This window comes from Pelophylax lessonae (genome assembly GCF_965119305.1).
Source record: "Pelophylax lessonae genome assembly, chromosome: 5".
Taxonomy (NCBI): domain Eukaryota; kingdom Metazoa; phylum Chordata; class Amphibia; order Anura; family Ranidae; genus Pelophylax; species Pelophylax lessonae.
In genome coordinates, this window is record NC_138772.1 from 333,487,560 (window position 1) to 333,505,859 (window position 18,300).

At 45.1% G+C, this 18,300-nt stretch overlaps 1 protein-coding gene across 3 annotated transcripts in view; it reads right to left on the minus strand.

The window, feature by feature from the left end:
* MAK (male germ cell associated kinase) overlaps positions 1 to 18,300 on the minus strand; it is a 120,520-nt gene that overhangs the window by 40,256 nt on the left and 61,964 nt on the right. For 2 of the 3 annotated variants that reach the window (XM_082259129.1, XM_082259127.1), the window contains exon 5: positions 1,910 to 1,992. In XM_082259129.1, the coding sequence (XP_082115255.1) occupies positions 1,910 to 1,992 (83 nt within the window). Of the gene's footprint in view, positions 1 to 1,909; positions 1,993 to 4,367; positions 4,448 to 18,300 lie in introns of all 3 variants that reach the window. The other variant, XM_082259128.1, reaches the window with a different exon arrangement.

Consider the following 18,300-nt stretch of genomic DNA (forward strand, 5'->3'; position numbering starts at 1 on the left):
CACAAAAATGAGTATACTACCGCTTTAACATTGAAGTCTATGGCTCTCAAGTTGCATGAAAGTTGGACCAAAATAGTACAATTGAACTACAGTTCAACTACTTTGAAGTTGCTGCAAATTTAAGTCGCACATATATCAATGGTTATCATTAGAAAACATGCGGAACGGCTGATTTGATATCAAACGTTGCATGACAAATCGCACATGTGTGAATGGAGCCTTAGCTTGAGCTCAGCTTCTTTTTGTAATTCTTTATGGAAGAGTGGCAAGAAGAAAGCCATTTCTTAAATCTATCCATAAAAAGAAGGTGCTCTGGTCAGATGAAACCAAAGTCGAACTTTTTGGCAACAATGCAAAACGTTATGTTTGGCGTAAAAGCAACACAGCTCATCACCCTCAACACACCATCCCCACTGTCAAACATGGTGGTGGCAGCATCATGGTTTGGGCCTTCTTTTCTTCAGCAGGGACAGGGAAGATGGTTAAAATTGATGGGAAGATGGATGGAGCCAAATACAGGACCATTCTGGAAGAAAACCTGATGGAGTCTGCAAAAGACCTGAGACTGGGATGGAGATTTGTCTTCCAACAAGACAATGATCCAAAATAAAAAGCAAAATCTACAATGGAATGGTTCACAAATAAACATATCCAGGTGTTAGAATGGCCAAGTCAAAGTCCAGACCTGAATCCAATCGAGAATCTGTGGAGAGAACTGAAAACTGCTGTTCACAAACGCTCTCCATCCAACCTCACTGAGCTCGAGCTGTTTTGCAAGGAGGAATGGGCAAAAATTTCAGTCTCTCGATGTGCAAAACTGATAGAGACATACCCCAAGCGACTTACAGCTGTAATCGCAGCAAAAGGTGGCGCTACAAAGTATTAACTTAAGGGGGCTGAGTAATTTTGCAGGCCCAATTTTTCAGTTTTTTTATTTGTTAAAGTTTGAAATATCCAATAAATTTAGTTCCACTTCACAATTGTGTTCAACTTGTTGTTGATTCATAACAAAAAATTACAGTTTTATATCTTTATGTTTGAAGCCTGAAATGTGGCAAAAGGTCGAAAAGTTCAAGGGGGCCGAATACTTTCACAAGGCACTGTATTTTATCATTTTATTAATTAGGTCCATATAGTGAACTTGGTGTTGAGTTATTCACTTTAAGGTCAACACAGAGGACAAGTGGGCACTCTTTACGTCTAGAGGAAAATAGATTTAGTCTCCAAATACGGAAAGTTTTCTTCACCGTAAGAGCTGTGAAAATATGAAATAGACTCCCTCCAGAGGTTCTGGCTAGCTCACTAGATTGCTTTAAAAAAGGTCTGGATTCTTTCCTAGGTGTACGTAATATAAATGGATACTAATATTTATAGGTAAAGTTGATCCAGGGAATATCAGATTGCCTCTCGGGGATCAGGAAGGAATTTTGTTCCCCTGCTGTAGTAAATTGGATCATGCTCTTGTTGGTGTTTTTTCGCCTTCCTCTGGATCAACTGCGGGTATAGGATTGTGTATATGGGATTGTATGGTTGGGTTTTCTTTACTGTTTTTTTTTTTTTTTTTTTTTTGAGCCAGATGGACTTTTGTCTTTTTTTAACCTGACTAACTATGTAGAGTTACATATATAGCACTGTCAACTTACATAGTGCTTTACATTCACTGTATGTAAATTTACTTAAAATAAAATGACCAATTAATTTATATTTCAGCAAACAATATACAATAAAAATATAATACAACAATATTAAATAGGTATAGCATATAATGAAACTTATAATATGCTCTATTATATACTATACCTACGGTATTTAATATTGTTATAATAATGAAACTATAATAGAGCATATAATGAAACAATAACCAACACTTAGCAGGATGCATATGAAAAATAGCATTCTAAAAGCTTACCATGCTTGTGCATAAAGGCTAAGCCTGAAAGCACCTGAAACATAATGTTCCTTATTTCATTCTCAGTGAACATCTTATTCTCTCTGCCAAGACGGTGATGTAGGAAAGCAGAAGCAGAAAAGAAAAGAAACAGATAGTAATGAAAAGAAAATGAAAATCACAAGGCCTCTTGATACCATTTAGAAGTCTCATCAAAAGACATAAAACAGTCTGCGGTATATTTGTGTCTCTTGTTTCAATGCCAATGTTATTCTCTGCCAGGGTAAGTGTTTCCATACATTGTAAAATAAGCCAATACAGCAATCTGATGTGACCAATCCGCTGAATGCACATTATCATCTACCCTCTATTCATCCAAATGGTATCAGTGGTCCTCTCTGAAAGCTGAAGCAAGAAAAAGAACAGCGTAGGTAAAGAATTTATATTTCAAGATCACAGGCTTCTGTTGGTAAAAGAGAAATATATATCTGTAGATTGAGGCCTCCTTTACACAGCCGTTTAGCTGTATCCACCAGACTCCAGCAGAGAGAATCAGCGGATTCGAATCACAAGTGCAAGCGAATAGCAGAAGCCGCTCAGCCTATATAAACCAATGACAGGTTGACAACAGCCGCCGCTGTTCTTGTGTACAAAAGCTGCACACCATGGGGTTCAATATAGATATAAATTGTTTTATAACCAATCACTGAACGCATAGTGTAAATCACATGGCAAGGAGTTAACAAGTAGCCTTCCCTTTTGGATAATTTTTAGCTTCCCAGGCCCCTATATAAATATAGTAAGAATAACATTATGACATAGGAATGGATACGCCATAAGAGCCACCCATTCATGTTATAATATTTCACTAAAGGTCTTAAAAATATACATACATACTGTATTTCAACCAATTTTGGATTTAATCATTTTTAAAAATATATTTGTATAATCTAAGTAATTCATTTTCTAATTTGTATACATCTAGTTGCATAAGAAATGCAGGTCTCCATAAAATTGACTTTTCAACATCACCATGTAGACAAGGGGTTATTATTGGGCAATCGTTGACGAGCAGAAATGGTGCCAACTATCTTTGCATGTAATATATCTTTCAACCACTAGATGGCCTTTGTATGCTGAGTGAGGCATATAAGGCAATTTAGTCTTTCCGTCATTGTAAACACTAGAGATGGGCTCGGGGGTGTGTTCGGCATTCTAGTCCATTAGAAATCACATAGATGCTTGGGTCACGCACCGCGACTTTCGAAGACGTTAGTGACGAAACACGTCCAGTTGGAACACACTGTGTGTAGGCTTCCAAGCAGGTGGAATGCATGCTGGAGTCTAGCGGCTCGTGGGTTAATTTTGTACTAAGGGGAAGCCCATATTTTTACATTTTCGTGTATGCTTATTGGCAATGGATATACTTTAAATAAACCTGAAGCATTTTTACATTACGAGAAGCCCATCCTTCGCTTTCTTTCTCATCCAATAACTCTGCAATTGAAGCCATTGGCAATACCAGCACAGGACACTAGAGAGCGATTTGGAGGATACCCCTGGTCTCTGGATGACCACTAAGCGCTTTTTTACTTATTTTGATATAGGAGGGTCAACTCCATTTGGTGAGTGGGGATCTATATCACACAGGTGGTGAAGCGGTAGGACTATAGTGGATACCATAGCTGAAGAAAGCACAGGGCACTTTAGAACAGCTGAAAGAACTTGTCATATTGAGCCCTAAATAGTTTGGGGACTGAGCACTTTTATTATTTTTCACTACCTTATATTGAAGTTTTTGTTAGAGCATCGCATATTTGCACTGTGTAATTTATTATCGCTATTACTTTTCATTATCTGCAATTATGATTTTGGTTTGAGAAATGTATATAACTAAGACAGTATATCATTTGCACAATTTTCAAGTGCTGTTCACACACACGGAGCTAACACTCCTGTGGGTCACTTAAAGCAACATCATGGGGTTACCTGTGGCTAGGGTTCTTTGTGCGCGGCTACATGTGAACAGCCTGGCATTGGTTTATATAGGCTGAACGGCCGCTGCTATTCGCTTGCACCTGTAATTCCAGCCGCAAGAATCTGCTGATTCTTTTGCTGCAGTGGATGCAGCTAAACGGCCATATAAAGGAGGCCTAAAACGGGCTCTAATGCCAGAACTTTACAATTTAAACTGATACTATACTCAGAAACTCAGCAATGGTTGGAAGAATTACGCCTAAATCATAACTATCTATATAAACGTATCTGTCATTTACACAGTAGGGATGATTTACTAAAGCAGTGAGACGTTCAAAGTGAATACCTTTTATCCCTTTAGCATATCAACCCCACTCTTTTAGTAAAGATAAGGTAGGCAGTCCATCCCTGTTTAAATAAGATATCACATCAAATGATGAATATACATTACCAGGAGAAAGCACTGCAAAGGTTACACACGGTTCTCACTTTGTAAACCTACCGTGCTTATGGATAAAGGCTAGGCCTTGTAAAATCTGATACATTATGTTTCTGATGACTGACTCAGGAAACAATTTATTTCTGTGAAGAGACAAATTAAAGTGGAACTTTAGTCAGAAAATTAAGAGATGTATGGGTTTTTTTTTTAAGAATAATACTTACCTAGGTGGATGCAGCATCGGTCCAATGCTGCATTTGTCTCCCGGCATCTCTAACACTGAGAACCAACTATTTGAACATCACCGGTTGCTCGGTTCTCACAGCTCCCCAAGCAGAGACCTGGTGACTGTCAGTGTCTGGCTCTCTGCTCTGCCCTCTCCTCGCACACTGGAGCACTGGGCTGTGGAGGAGGCATGAGCGGCCAGCTCTGGCTCTCAGTGACTCGACCGGCTCTGTAACGTTGGCTGACAGCGGGCTTCAGCCTGCTGTCTGCTGAAAACGGGTCACAGGAGTGCAGAATGAACTACCCTCCTGTGATCCACAGGAGAAGTACAGCCAAATGAGCTTTGGTTGTACTTCTCCTTTAAATCCGGCTAGATCACTTCAGACTGGCCCCTTTTGCAGGTATAGCTATGTACAACATTAAAAATAAGTGTCAATACTGTTTAAAATCTGCTCTACATGCTCAGTTGCTCTCCATTTGTAGGTATGTTTAGGCACTGCCAAGTTTGTAGAGGTCGATATTAAACCCTCTTATACTTTACAGCCAAGGAAGCTGCTTCTGTTTGATCTGCAACTGCCATGGTGCTGCACCTGTGATCAGTTATGACAGTGTTTCTCAACTACGGTCCTCAGGGCACACTAACAGGCCAGATTTTAAGTATTGCCTTGGGGAGATGCAGACTAGAGTACTGCAATCACTGAGCAGCAAATAATATCACCTGTGATGTATTTCAGTTTTCTTGCAAACCTGGCCTGTTAGTGTGCCCTGAGGACCGGCGTTGAGAAACACTGAGTTATGACAACATCCATTTGATTGATGGTTTGACATTTGGTTGAGGAAACAAGCAAATGTGACTGTTAGCAAACCCGGCATTCCAGGAATGTTTTTTTGAAACTGTTAAATGGATGGGTTTAGTTCAGCTTTATGATTTACTGCTGTTCAGGGGCTCTGGGCTTCAGCAAAATGGCAGCCTCTAGCAAGAAGAAACGGGAGCAATGCTGGAGGCAATTTACAACACACGTTCATTTTAATGGTATAATTATTCATGTGGAATGTATGTTCCTTGCTAAAAACATTATTTTTTAGCAAGTTGTTATGGGTAAAGTTGCACTTTAAACACTTCAAGTAATGAAACAAGGAAGCTTGTGTAAAGTCTCAAGTTACATATTTTTACATGGCTGCATTTGTTATTGGTGACTGCACTGACAAGCACATCTGCTAAGCCTAAAGGCTACATGCTTTATAATCAATGCCATCCAAAGTACCAACATTGCTTCCTAAATGATTTTGGGAATTTTGCCTAAGCGATCTGACACCAAACACATTCATTAGATGCATTTCATGTAATGCTGTGCATTGATTACAATTGCCACATGGCAACCACAATTTGGCATACATGTGCACACACCCTTAAAGCCTAAGTTTTTTTATTTTTTTATTTTTAAACAACACAAGGGACAATTACATTGAATGAGAAGTATCTCTTGTTGGTGGCTGTTCTCTCACTAATTCAAAGCTTCAGTTCACCCACCCACCCACTACCACAGTGGTAATCTTCGCTGCGGGGGTTAATATGAACTTCTGGAGCTTGTCATAGGCACTCGTCCCTCCCTCCTCCAGTCATAAAGGCTGTACTATAGATTCCCGCAACAAAAAGTGCTCTACGAATGGAGAACAGCTGATGAATAAAAGGTCCTCCTTCTCCTCCACCCATAGTGCGATTTTCACTGTGTGAAGCTATAGTACAGCGTTTAAGAATGGAGACGGGGGCAAAAAGAGCAGAGATACACTATATCACCAAAAGTATTGGGATGCCTGCCTTTACACACACATGAACTTTAATGGCATCCCAGTCTTAGTCCGTAGGGTCCATTCTTGAGCTGGCCCACCCTTTGCAGCTGTAACAGCTTCAACTCCTCTGGAAAGACTGTCCACAAGGTTTAGGAGTGTGTCTATGGAATGTTTGACCATTCTTCCAGAAGCGCATTTGTGAGGTCAGGCACTGATGATGGATGAGAAGGCCTGGCTTGCAGTCTCCGCTCTAATTCATCACAAAGGTATTCTATCAGGTTGAGGTCAGGACTTAGGCCAGGCCAGTCAAGTTCCTCCACCCCGAACTCGCTCATCCATGTTTTTATGGACCTTGCTTTGGGCACTGGTCCAAATTATTTGGTGGAGGGGGATTATGGTGTGGGGTTGTTTTTCAGAGATTGGGCTTGGCCCCTTAGTTCAAGTGAAGGGAACTCTTGAGGAGTCAGCACATTAAGACATTTTGGACATTTCATGCTCCCAGCTTTGTGGGAACAGTTTGGGGATGGCCCCTTCCTGTTCCAACATGACTTCGCACAAGTGCACATAGCAAGGTCCATAAAGACATAGATGAGTGAGTTTGGGTTGGAGGAAGTTGACTGGCCTGCACAGATTCCTGACCTCAACCCGATAGAACACCTTTGGGATGAATTTGAGTGGAGACTTAGAGCCAGGCATCTTGTCTACATCAATGCCTGACCTCACAGATGCGCTTCTGGAAGAATGGTGAAACATTCCCATAGACACACTCCTAAACCTTGTGGACAGCCTTCCCAGAAGAGTTGAAGCTGTTATAGCTGCAAAGGGTGGGCCAACTCAATATTGAATGGGATGCCATTAAAGTTCATGTGTGTGTGAAGGCAGGCTTCCCAATACTTTTCACAATATAGTGTAGTTGGCTCATATTAACCCCTGCAGCACTGGAAGATTACAACTGTGAAGGTATGTTGGGGGGAAGGGGACTGAAGATTTAAATGACGAGAGCAGCAACCAATATTGTAAAAAGGGCAATTAACATCCAATTTAGCCATACATAAAAATTAACCATTTAGATAATTTTTTTACTTAACCTTTCCATATTGTTGCTTTCATTAGACCCTAGGGGCCCTTTTCCCCAAGAAGCCCCCCTGTGACAACATGCATTCTGAACCTACAAATTATGCAAGCTTGGTGCTGTTGTCCCTCCTCCTTTATTAGGAACAGATCTACAGCACCACTTAGTATGACCATCCTGTTTAGCTCTCCCGCTGTCTCTGGATTTCTCATTTTTTTCAAGTCAGCCATTTTTTACACATATATGTTGATTCCTACACGCATGTCTCTGCTGTGTCCTTATTACTGCCAGTGGAGCCTAATGACTTATAAAGATCAAAGATTTCAAATGAAAAAAAAAAATGAAATAGATTAACTTCTTTTTCTTACTGCAGCGATCATTTAATATCATACCAAGCATATGATGTCAACTTCTGGCACATAGTGTTTGACAAAAACTGAATTTTGTAAAATCTTACCGTAAAATTCCTTTCTCTGAGTCCTCCGACAGTCGCCGCCACTTCATAATCTTCACTAATGGGGTAATTGACCTTTTCTCCGCAGGAGTAGCTAGGCAACAAGATTTGTTAATATCAAAGCTTTTAGCATATCAAACCCCTAGGGGGTGGTCCCCTCAGTCAATGCCTCCCTGCTTCCTGCATTCTCAACTCAGTTTCAGTAGCATAGCAGTAGAGTACATAAACAAATCCCAAAAGAGGGGCGGGGGCGGCGACTGTCGGAGGACTCAGAGAAAGGAATTTTACGGTAAGATTTTACAAAAATTCAGTTTTCTCTTACGTCCTCCGACAGTCGCCGCCACTTCATAATCTTCACTAATGGGGACGTCCCAGAGCAGTGTAGACATGAGGGGTGGGAAAAAATGCAGCCGCGCCTAAAGCAACGCAGTACCCACATCAGAAAAAAGAACCTTACCAAAGTAAGAGAACCAACTGGGCAACAGGAAAACGTGCTCAACAGGAGCAACAACCCAGGAAGAACAAGTAACCTAGGGATAAAAACACCCCAACAGCCAAGGACCCAAACAAGGGACCCTAAGGCACTGCCGCACTAAGAACTTTACGGCCAAAGGAAGCATCTGCCGATGCCTGAACTTCCACCTTGTAAAATTTTGAGAAGGTGTGAACGGACGACCAAGTCGCCGCCTTACACACCTGGGCCACAGAAGCCTGATGACGATAGGCCCAAGACGTACTCAGAGACCTGGTAGAGTGCGCCTTCACAGGGAAAGGAGGAACCTTCCCCTTCAAAGTATAGGCTTGCACAATGGTCTGTCTGATCCATTTGGCGATGGACGCAGCCGACGCCGCCATGCCCTTCCGAGGACCCTCTGGAAGGACAAATAGAGAATCCGACTTGCGAAAGAATTTCGTCGATGACAGGTAAACTCTGATCGCCCGAACAACATCCAAGGAATGCAAAGCCACCTCCTTTGGATGCTTAGGCTTCTCGCAAAGCGAAGGCAAGACAATGTCCTCATTGAGGTGAAATTCCGAGATCCTCTTCGGAAGAAAAGAAGGGTTAGGTCGTAAGACCACCTTATCCAAGTGAATCGCCAAGTAGGGAGAGCTGCAGGACAAGGCCGCCAGCTCCGATACCCTGCGAGCCGAAGTGATCGCCACCAAAAGGCAACCTTCTTGGACAACAGAGACAACGAGATCTCCCTGATCTTCTCAAAGGGAGCATGCTGCAACACGGACAGAACAAGGTTCAAGTCCCATGGAGGTAAAGGGTCCCTCCGAGGAGGGGCCAAATGTCGCACCCCTTGAACAAAGGTGCTAACCAAAGAATTAGACGCCACAGGGCGTTGAAAGAGAACGGCCAGCGCAGAAATCTGACCCTTAATCGTGTCCAACGCCAAACGCTGGTCCACGCCCGTTTGAAGGAAAGCCAACACTCTCGATACTGAGTATGAGCGAGGGGAATACCCCCTGGACTCACACCAGGCAAAATACGCCTTCCAAGTACGGTAGTAAATCTTCCCAGAAGAGGCTTTTCTAGCCTTGATCAAAGTGGGAATGACCTCAGGGGAGAGACCCCTATCCTTCAGGACCTGGCTTTCAACAGCCAGGCCGTTAAAGCCAGCGACTGTAAAGCAGGATGGAATATCGGTCCTTGAGACAGGAGATCTTCTCGAAGAGGCAGACGCCACGGAGCGTCGACCGCCAGATTCACGAGGTCTGCGTACCAAGACCGGCGAGACCAGTCTGGCGCCACCAGAATCACAGTGTGCGGTTCCGAGGCCAACCTGCGAAGGAGCCTGGACAGCAGCTGAATCGGTGGAAAGGCATACATCAGACGATACTGATGCCAGGGCGCCACTAACGCGTCTGAGGCGTCTGCCCGAGGATCGCGCTTCCTTGCCACGAACCTTTCCACCTTGTTGTTTAGACGAGACGCGAACAGGTCCACATCTGGGGAACCCCACTTCGCGCACAACATCTGAAAGACATCCGGGTGAAGAGACCATTCCCCCTGGTCCAGGGTCTGGCGACTCAGATAATCCGCCTGCCAGTTCTCCACCCCCGGAATGTGAACTGCAGATATCGCCGGGATGTGCGCCTCGGCCCAAGACAGAATGTCGGCTACTTCCCGAGCCGCTCGGGCACTCCTGGTGCCCCCTTGGTGGTTGATGTAGGCCACCGCTGTGGCATTGTCCGTCTGCACCCGAACCGGACGGCCCTGAAGCCTGTCCGTCCAACGCAGAAGGCAGAGATTTATCGCTCGCAATTCCAGAATGTTGATCGGAAAGGGAGGATTCCTCCTCCGACCAAGTTCCCTGGGCGGACAGAACGCCCAGAACACCACCCCAGCCCGACAGGCTGGCATCCGTGGTGATCACCGTCCATGACAAAGAACGAAAGGACTTGCCCCCCGACACCGCCGGGGACTGGAGCCACCACAAAAGACCCCTTCGGGTGTGGCGGCTCAACGAAAGCTGCCGATCCAGAGATTGCGGACGCCCGTCCCACTTGGCCAGGATCTCCGCCTGAAGATCCCGTGTGTGAAACTGGGCGAAGGGAATCGACTCGAAAGCCGAGACCATCAATCCCAGACACCTCATACATGTCCGGAGGGACGAGCACTGATTGTCCCTGAGGGACCTGACTTCATCCTGAAGTGTCCGGAGCTTGTCCTCCGGCAGGAAGACCTTCGCTTGAACAGAGTCCAGGATCATCCCCAGGTAGGGAAGACGAACCGACGGAGACAGCGTCGACTTTGGAAAATTTATCGTCCAACCGAACTCCTGCAGATTCTGCATCGTGATGGACAGGTCGTTCACCAGGCCCTGACTGGTCGCAGACCGAATCAGGATATCGTCCAGATACCCCAAGACAGAGATGCCCTGGGCTCTCAATAAAGCCAGGACCGGCGCAAGCACCTTGGTGAAAACCTGCGGAGCCGAAGCGAGACCAAAGGGTAACGCCACGAATTGGTAATGATCCTCCGCAATGGCGAATCGAAGGTACCTCTGGTGACCCTCGAAAATGGGGATGTGAAGGTACGCATCCTTCAAGTCGAGGGAGGCCATGAATTCCCCCGGAACCAGGGCAGCCACCACCGAGCGCAGGGATTCCATGCGGAACTTGCGAACCCGCACAAAGCGGTTCAGAGCTTTTAAGTCCAAAATCGGACGAACCTTGACCTCCTTTCTGGGCACAGTGAACAGATTGGAATAGAACCCCTGAAATCTGTCCCGATAAGGCACCGGAACCACCACTCCCTGGGCCCGCAGATCCCGCACCGCCAGGTGCAGATCCTGCAAGCGCTCCGGAGACAGCTGAAGATTTGAGGGAAAAAATCTGCTCGCCGGCCGAGAGAGAAACTCGATCTTGTATCCAGATCGAACGATTTCCTGAACCCACCTGTCCCGAATGCGGGCCAGCCAGGGTTGAAGAAAACCGAGCAAACGTCCCCCCACCCCAGAACCGGTTGAGGGCGCCCCTTCAGGCCGAATTGGTATGGGCAGCGGACCCGGACTGGCCGGACTTCTGCTTACCTGCCCACGGCTTCTTCTGGGAGCCTTGGCCCTTGAAGGGCTTGCCCTTATATTGCGACCGAAAGGCACGAAAGGACCCCTGAGAGGGCCTAAACGAGGTATTCTTCTTACCGCGAACAAACTTATTCTTGTGAGTTTGGGGTAAGAGAGTGCTCTTACCCCCGGAAATTCCCTTTATCGGAGTATCCAAAGACTCGCCAAAAAGGCGAGATCCCGGGTAGGGCAAATTAGCTAAAGTCTTGCGAGATGATTGGTCAACCGACCAACATTTCAGCCATATCAGGCGACAGTTCAATACCGCCACACTTGAGAGGCGTGCAGCCAAAGGGACTAAATCCAAGTCCGCATCACACAAATACATGACACCCTGATGAATTTGATCCACCATAGCCAATGTTGTCGGCGGAGCAGAGTCAGCCACCAGGGTGCGCCTGAGCAGATGCGTCCAATTCGCAATATCCTGGGCTGCCAAAATGGAAGCAAAAATAGGCTTCAGCATAGAACCAGCAACCGTATAAGCATGACGGGCAAGAGACTCCAATCTCCTGTCCGTAGGGTCCCGGAACACCGGGGTATCCTCAGCAGGAATCGCAGTAGATTTATTCAAAACCGCCACCGCGTGATCCACCTGAGGCGGCACACACCAACGCTCATCAGTGGTGGGTGTAAAGGGATAACGCAGCTTGAACTTACTTGGCACAGTAAAGGGCTTCTTTAAATTGCGCCATTGCTCATCAACAGCGCGCTGAAATTCCGCAGGGCAGGGAAAAACCTGCGCTGTTTTGCGTTTCCTTTGCGTCCCATAAGAGGACATCAAAGCAGGAGGACATGGTTCATCCTGCAAACGCAGTGTTTCCTTGATAGAAGCAACCAACTCATCCATGAGTGCAAGCTCTTCAGGCGAGCCAGGGGGAGAATTATCAACCCCTTCCACCTCAGCCTCCCCCTCAGACCCCCCAAGGTCCAGAGATGAGCGAGACCCTGAGAAGGGCACTTCAGCCATAGCAGCCCCATCGCCCTCTGAATCAGAGGAAATCTGGGCTGTTTTGCGGATCGATCAGCCATTAGCATCTGCACCTGAGAAACCAGGTTCGCCACAATAGCAGCCAGATCAGCCCCCTCGGGGGATGCAGCAGCCCCTTGGCCCCCCACCAAGGTGGGAGGAAACTTGCAATCCTGAGAATCCATGCCCCAGCAATAATTGAAAAAGGAGGACTGCCCCTTTAAGACCGCGGCGAGCGTAGCCCACCGCACACTACTGTATGTACCGACCCCCACAGGGAGAAGGACACTGAGCAAGGAAATACAGGAAAAGGAAAGGTAAAAACCTGGAGAGACCACAAAGGCTGCTGCCACCGATCGCTGTTCCAGAGCAAAAGGAAGTGATGCAATGACTGACCGCCCTATAAAGCCTATGCAGGCTACACAAACATGGCCGCTCGGCTGAGGCATTTCAGGCAATGAGAAAATGGCGCCGACATGTGGCTGTATGATCGATCACCGCCAAAATGGCGGCGTTTGGCGCCAAAACACCGCGCCGTACCACACAGGGCCGGTCACCATAATTTGCCGCAAAAAAATAGCGGCCGCCGCATAGCATGTCTAAGCCCAGTCTGCCCCATACTCTCACATAGCAGAGCGGGAGAGCCCCCCCCCCGGCAGCCCACAGAAAAGGCAGCTATTCCACACAGGAATCTAACAGGGAGCTTAGCACATACACAGACATGCAGGGTCACACAGTCACAGACTGACACCCAAAACAGACAGGTCCCCACATAGAATCGCACTTATCAGTCCGGATGGCGTGGGGAGCCTTCTCCAGCGACCAAACCGCTGCACTGAGGACAGGGAGTGTCGCAGCCAGGACGCAGTGGAACTGAGGTGCGAAACCGCAAATGGCGTCCGGTGAGGTAGCCACCTCACAGGGAGCATCCCTGCAGCGAACAGGGATGGGTCGTTCAATATGCCAGGGAAACCTGAGCTGAACGCTCGATGGCAGGCTGGGGAGCCCCTGGCCCTGAACCCTGGGATCCAGGGTGGCCAGACCGAGACCCAGCTCCGCATGATCATCTTCATCCGAAGAAACTAAACTAATGCTGAGAAAAAGAACAGCTAAGTAAAAGAAAGAGAAAAATATTCAAAATAAAATCAAAAAGAGGATAGAAGGCTGAGACTGAAAGCCCCAGCACAGGATCAGTCAGCTACTCCTAAGCTAGGCATTAGAAATTGAGTTGAGAATGCAGGAAGCAGGGAGGTATTGACTGAGGGGACCACCCCCTAGGGGTGTGATATGCTAAAAGCTTTGATATTAACAAATCTTGTTGCCTAGCTACTCCTGCGGAGCAAAGGTCAATTACCCCATTAGTGAAGATTATGAAGTGGCGGACTGTCGGAGGACGTAAGAGAAAAAACGTTTTAAGACCAGTAAAAGGTCTTGGGATAAAAGCCACCAGATTATGCAAGCTGTATTGACATATTCAGTGCAAGTGATAATTATTGGGGCGTTTTCACACGGTCCTGCTGTGGTTTGGCCACAGTAGTTTTTGTGTGGGTTACCCATGCCTTCCCATAGACTTCTAATATGTCTAGGTCTACTAGGAAAACTGCAGTTACACAGCAGGGCAGTGTAAAAGCACCATCATGAGAACCATAGATGGTGCGATTTTCTTTCCTGCAACACGTGGTTGCTCGCACTATGCTATCAACACAGTAAGTGTTTATAGGGAATCCCTCCCGCAGAGCTATTGTGTTCTTAAGGCGAGGGGGGAGATGTGGGGAGCAATCCCTGCCACTGGCAATAATTGCATCCTAAAAATCCAACATGCTGGTTGTGCCCAAGTCTATCGATGGATGGTCTTGGGTACAATCAGTCTGCCCATACATGGTTTGAATCTCCGCCAGTCCCTACTGAACCAGCTGAGATTTGAACATTCTATGGCCAGCTTTATATAAGTGCTACTTGCAAGACTTGATGGCTCTAGACATGGCTAGTGCCTTGTGGGTGGGACTCCTTTTAAAAAAAAAGTAATAGAGCCCCATGCAGCCCGATAACGTACTACAGTTCCTAGTATTCTTTGTTGTCCTGTGAATGGGAAAATTCTGTGGGGCTTTATGAACAAGCATTTGTTCTACTGTCTACCACTAATGAAGAAATCCCCTTGGGCTGCTTGTCTTTTCATTATTTGCCTATTTAGAGGAGGATAAGGTCTTTAAGGGGACTAGATAATAACAAGACAGAAATTAGGCCTGGGATATGCTTGTTAAAGCGTAAACGATCACCTTGTAAAGCAATCTGTTTGGTTTTCTGTTGTTAGCTGCATAGGAGCTGGGGGGGGGGGGGGGGAGAAGCAGCAGTACACTGAGCTGCCCAGTGAATGGCTGTGCCGCGGAGGCGTGTCAGGACAAGTCTGATCATTAAAGGAGAGTACACTGAGTTACCAGCATAGCTAGAGAACTGACAACAGTGTGCTCTCCTGCTTAGTGTGGTCAGTTTTTACTAGGAAAGCAAGTGGACTAGCAGAAACACCAGGAATTTCACATAAAGGAAGCAATACAAAGAGAACAGGATACTTTCTCATACAAGTACATGGTACAGCAAACATAGATCAGGAATATGAGGTGTTGGGGTAACAAACGCTTTAAGTTTGGTGAGTTTGCTTGAAAATCAGCACCAGGGATAGTATTTACAATGAATGAAAAGTGCCCCTTGTACGGGTAGCTGCTGTGTTGCTTGAAATCTTCAGTCCTCTGCCCCCCCAGATACCCCCGTAGGTGTTATCTTCTGATGCTGCAGGATTATTATGAGTGGCTGCCCCCCTGCTTAACTCATAGAAGCTGTACTTTTGGCCCCCATAATGAAAGTGCTGTATGAATGGAGGAGGTGGACCTTTCATTCATCTGCCTGTCCTCCATTCATAAATCACTTTTCATCGTGGTAACCAATAGTAAGTAAGGTTTTACGAGTGGAGCAGGAGATGGAAAGGGTAGGCATAGTTGTCAGTTGTGACAAGTGTCTGGCTCAGTAGCAGCCAAGTGTATTAACCCCCGAAGCACTGAAAGGGGAGTAAAGGACTGAAGATTTCAATGAACACAGCAGACACCTGCACACAGGACAATTTTCATTCATTGTAAGTACCATCCCTGATGCTGATTTAAAAAGAAAAGCACTAAACGTAAACTTTAACATTGCATTTGTTGTTATCAGGTAGAGAATATTGAATTAATTTATGCCGACACAGGCATATTTACTGACTGAAAGCACAAAAAATCTATTTTTTTTTTCTTACAGGGTTATTCACCCTAAAGTGATATTCCAGCTTCTTCACCACCTACCAGCTTTTTATTCCCCTCTAAATGTTTAAGTCGTAGTCTCACTGTTTGACTTTCATTAACTTTATACTACCAAAAATGCGGGGTATGGGGAGAAGGACCAGAGCTAGGAATTTGGGCAGCACAAAACTGCCATTGACGCTGTCCCAGAAGGATAGAAGTTGGAGGGTGAAGCAGCTCAGACCAAAGTTGGTCATACCCTGTTAGTTTTTTGGTTCAGCCATATGGCCGAACAAACAAAAAAACTACCAGATTTTTCCATCCACACAAATACTGTGGATGAGGGACTCCTCCCCCCGCAAGGCCATTGTACAGTGCCTTAAAAAAGCATTAATACCCCTTAAAATTTTCCACATTTTGTCATGTTACAACCAAAGTAATAGACCAACACAAAGTGGCACAAAAATGTGAATTGGAAAGAAAATGATAAATGGTTTTCAAAATGTTTTTACAAATAAATATCTGAAAAGTGTAGCATGCATTTGTATTCAGCCCCACCTTTAAAGAACCACCTTTCGCTTCAATTACAACTGAAGGTCTTTTTGGGTATGACTCTACCAGCTTTGCAGATTTGGAGAGTGACATTTTTGCCAATTTTTTCTTTGCAAAATAGCTCAAGCTCTGTCAGATTGGATGAAGAGCGTCTGTGAACAGCAATTTTCTCGTCTTGCCACAGATTCTAAATTGGATTTAGGCCTGGACTTGGATTGGGCCATTCTAACACATGAATGGGCCATTCTAACACATGAACATGCTTTGATCTAAACCATTCCATTGTAGCTCTAGCTGTATGTTTAGGGTCGTTGTCCTGATGGAAGGTGAACCTCTGCCCCAGTCTCAAATCTTTTGTAGACTCTAACAGGTTTTCTTCTAAGATTGCCCTGTATTTGGCTCCATTCACCTTCCCAATAACTCTGACCAGCTTCCCTGTCCCTGCTGAAGAAAAGCATCCCCACAACATGATGCTTCCACCACTATTTTTCACAGTGGGGATGCTGTGTTCAGGGTGATGTGCATTGTTAGTTTTCCGCCACACATAGCGTTTTGCTTTTAGGCCAAAAAGTTCAATCTTGGTCTCATCTGACCAGAGCACCTTCTTCCACATGTTTGCTGTGTCCCTTACATGGTTTCTCACAAACTGCAAACGGGATGTCTTATGGCTTTCTTTCAACAATGGCTTTCTTCTTGCCACTCTAAAGGCCAGATTTGTGGACTAAATGACTAATAGTTGTCCTGTGGACGGATTCTCCCACCTGAGCTGTGGATCTCTGCAGCTCCTCCAGAGTTAGCATGGGCCTCTTGGATGCTTCTCTTATTATTGCTCTCCTCGCCTGGCCTATCAGTTTAGGTGGACGGCCATGTCTTGGTAGGTTTGCAGTTGTACCATACTCTTTAAATTTTCGGATGATGGATAAAACAGTGCTCTGTGAGATATTCAAAGCTTGGGATATTTTTTTAAAAACGAATACAGCTTTATAATTCACTACAACTTTATCCCTGACCTGTCTGGTGTGTTCCTTGGCCTTTATGATGCTGTTTGTTCACTAAGGTTCTCTAACAAATCTCTGAGGGCTTCACAGAACAGCTGTATTTATAATGAGAATAAATTACACACAGGTAGACTCTATTTACTAATTTACTAAAGGCAATTGGTTCCACTAGATTTGATTTAGGGGTATCAGAGTAAAAAGGGCTGAATACAAATGCATGCCACACTTTTCACATAATTATTTGTAAAAAAACGTTGAAAACCATTTATCATTTTCTTTCCACAACACATTTTTGTGCCACTTTGTGGTGGTCTATCACATAAATCCCAATAAAATACATTTACGTTTTTGGCTGTAACATGACAAATTGTGAACAAATTCAAGGGGTATAAATACTTTTTCAAGACATTGTATAATGACAGTCGCACTTACTGCTGTTAGAATACAATCAACATCTGCAGCCACTGTTCGAGAAATGTTTACCAGCGTGTCCCTTTGACACTGCGGAGCAGGAACAGCCACACACTAATCGAATTTCGGCCGAACCTTGCTGAACCGCCAAATTTTTGATTAGTGTATGGCAAGCTTAAATCATCAAGGTTAAATGCAAGAGCTGTGCATGTAGACCTATTAATACTTAAAAAATTATGCTCTGTATAGAAGATATATTCCTTTTTTTAAACATTCAATAACAGAGACCCAAATCCTGTAGTGATTTATCAGCAAAAAAGAAAGGAAAAACAACTAAAGCAATCTATTCTAAGGTAAGGTTGCTCTCGGCATCTCCAGCAGCGGTCTGAAGCATCAGGGAAGTATCTGCGGAGAGCTGTTGGGGTGTAGTACCAGTATGTTAGTAGCTTGTAGTCTCCTGAGTGGACGTGCAGATTGATGACTTGGGGGAAAGATATTTAATATTTTGACGTTGTGCCGATGTAAAGGTTCTATTTAATGTCTTCTCCCATTTGGCTATGCCTGGGATCAGAAAGTCCGTGGGAGGTGATATGAGTAGAGCATACATCTTGGATAGGGTGCGTGGCAGGGGGGTCTCCAACTGAACTGTATTCTTCAAATACTGTTTGTTGGTGCCAAAAGG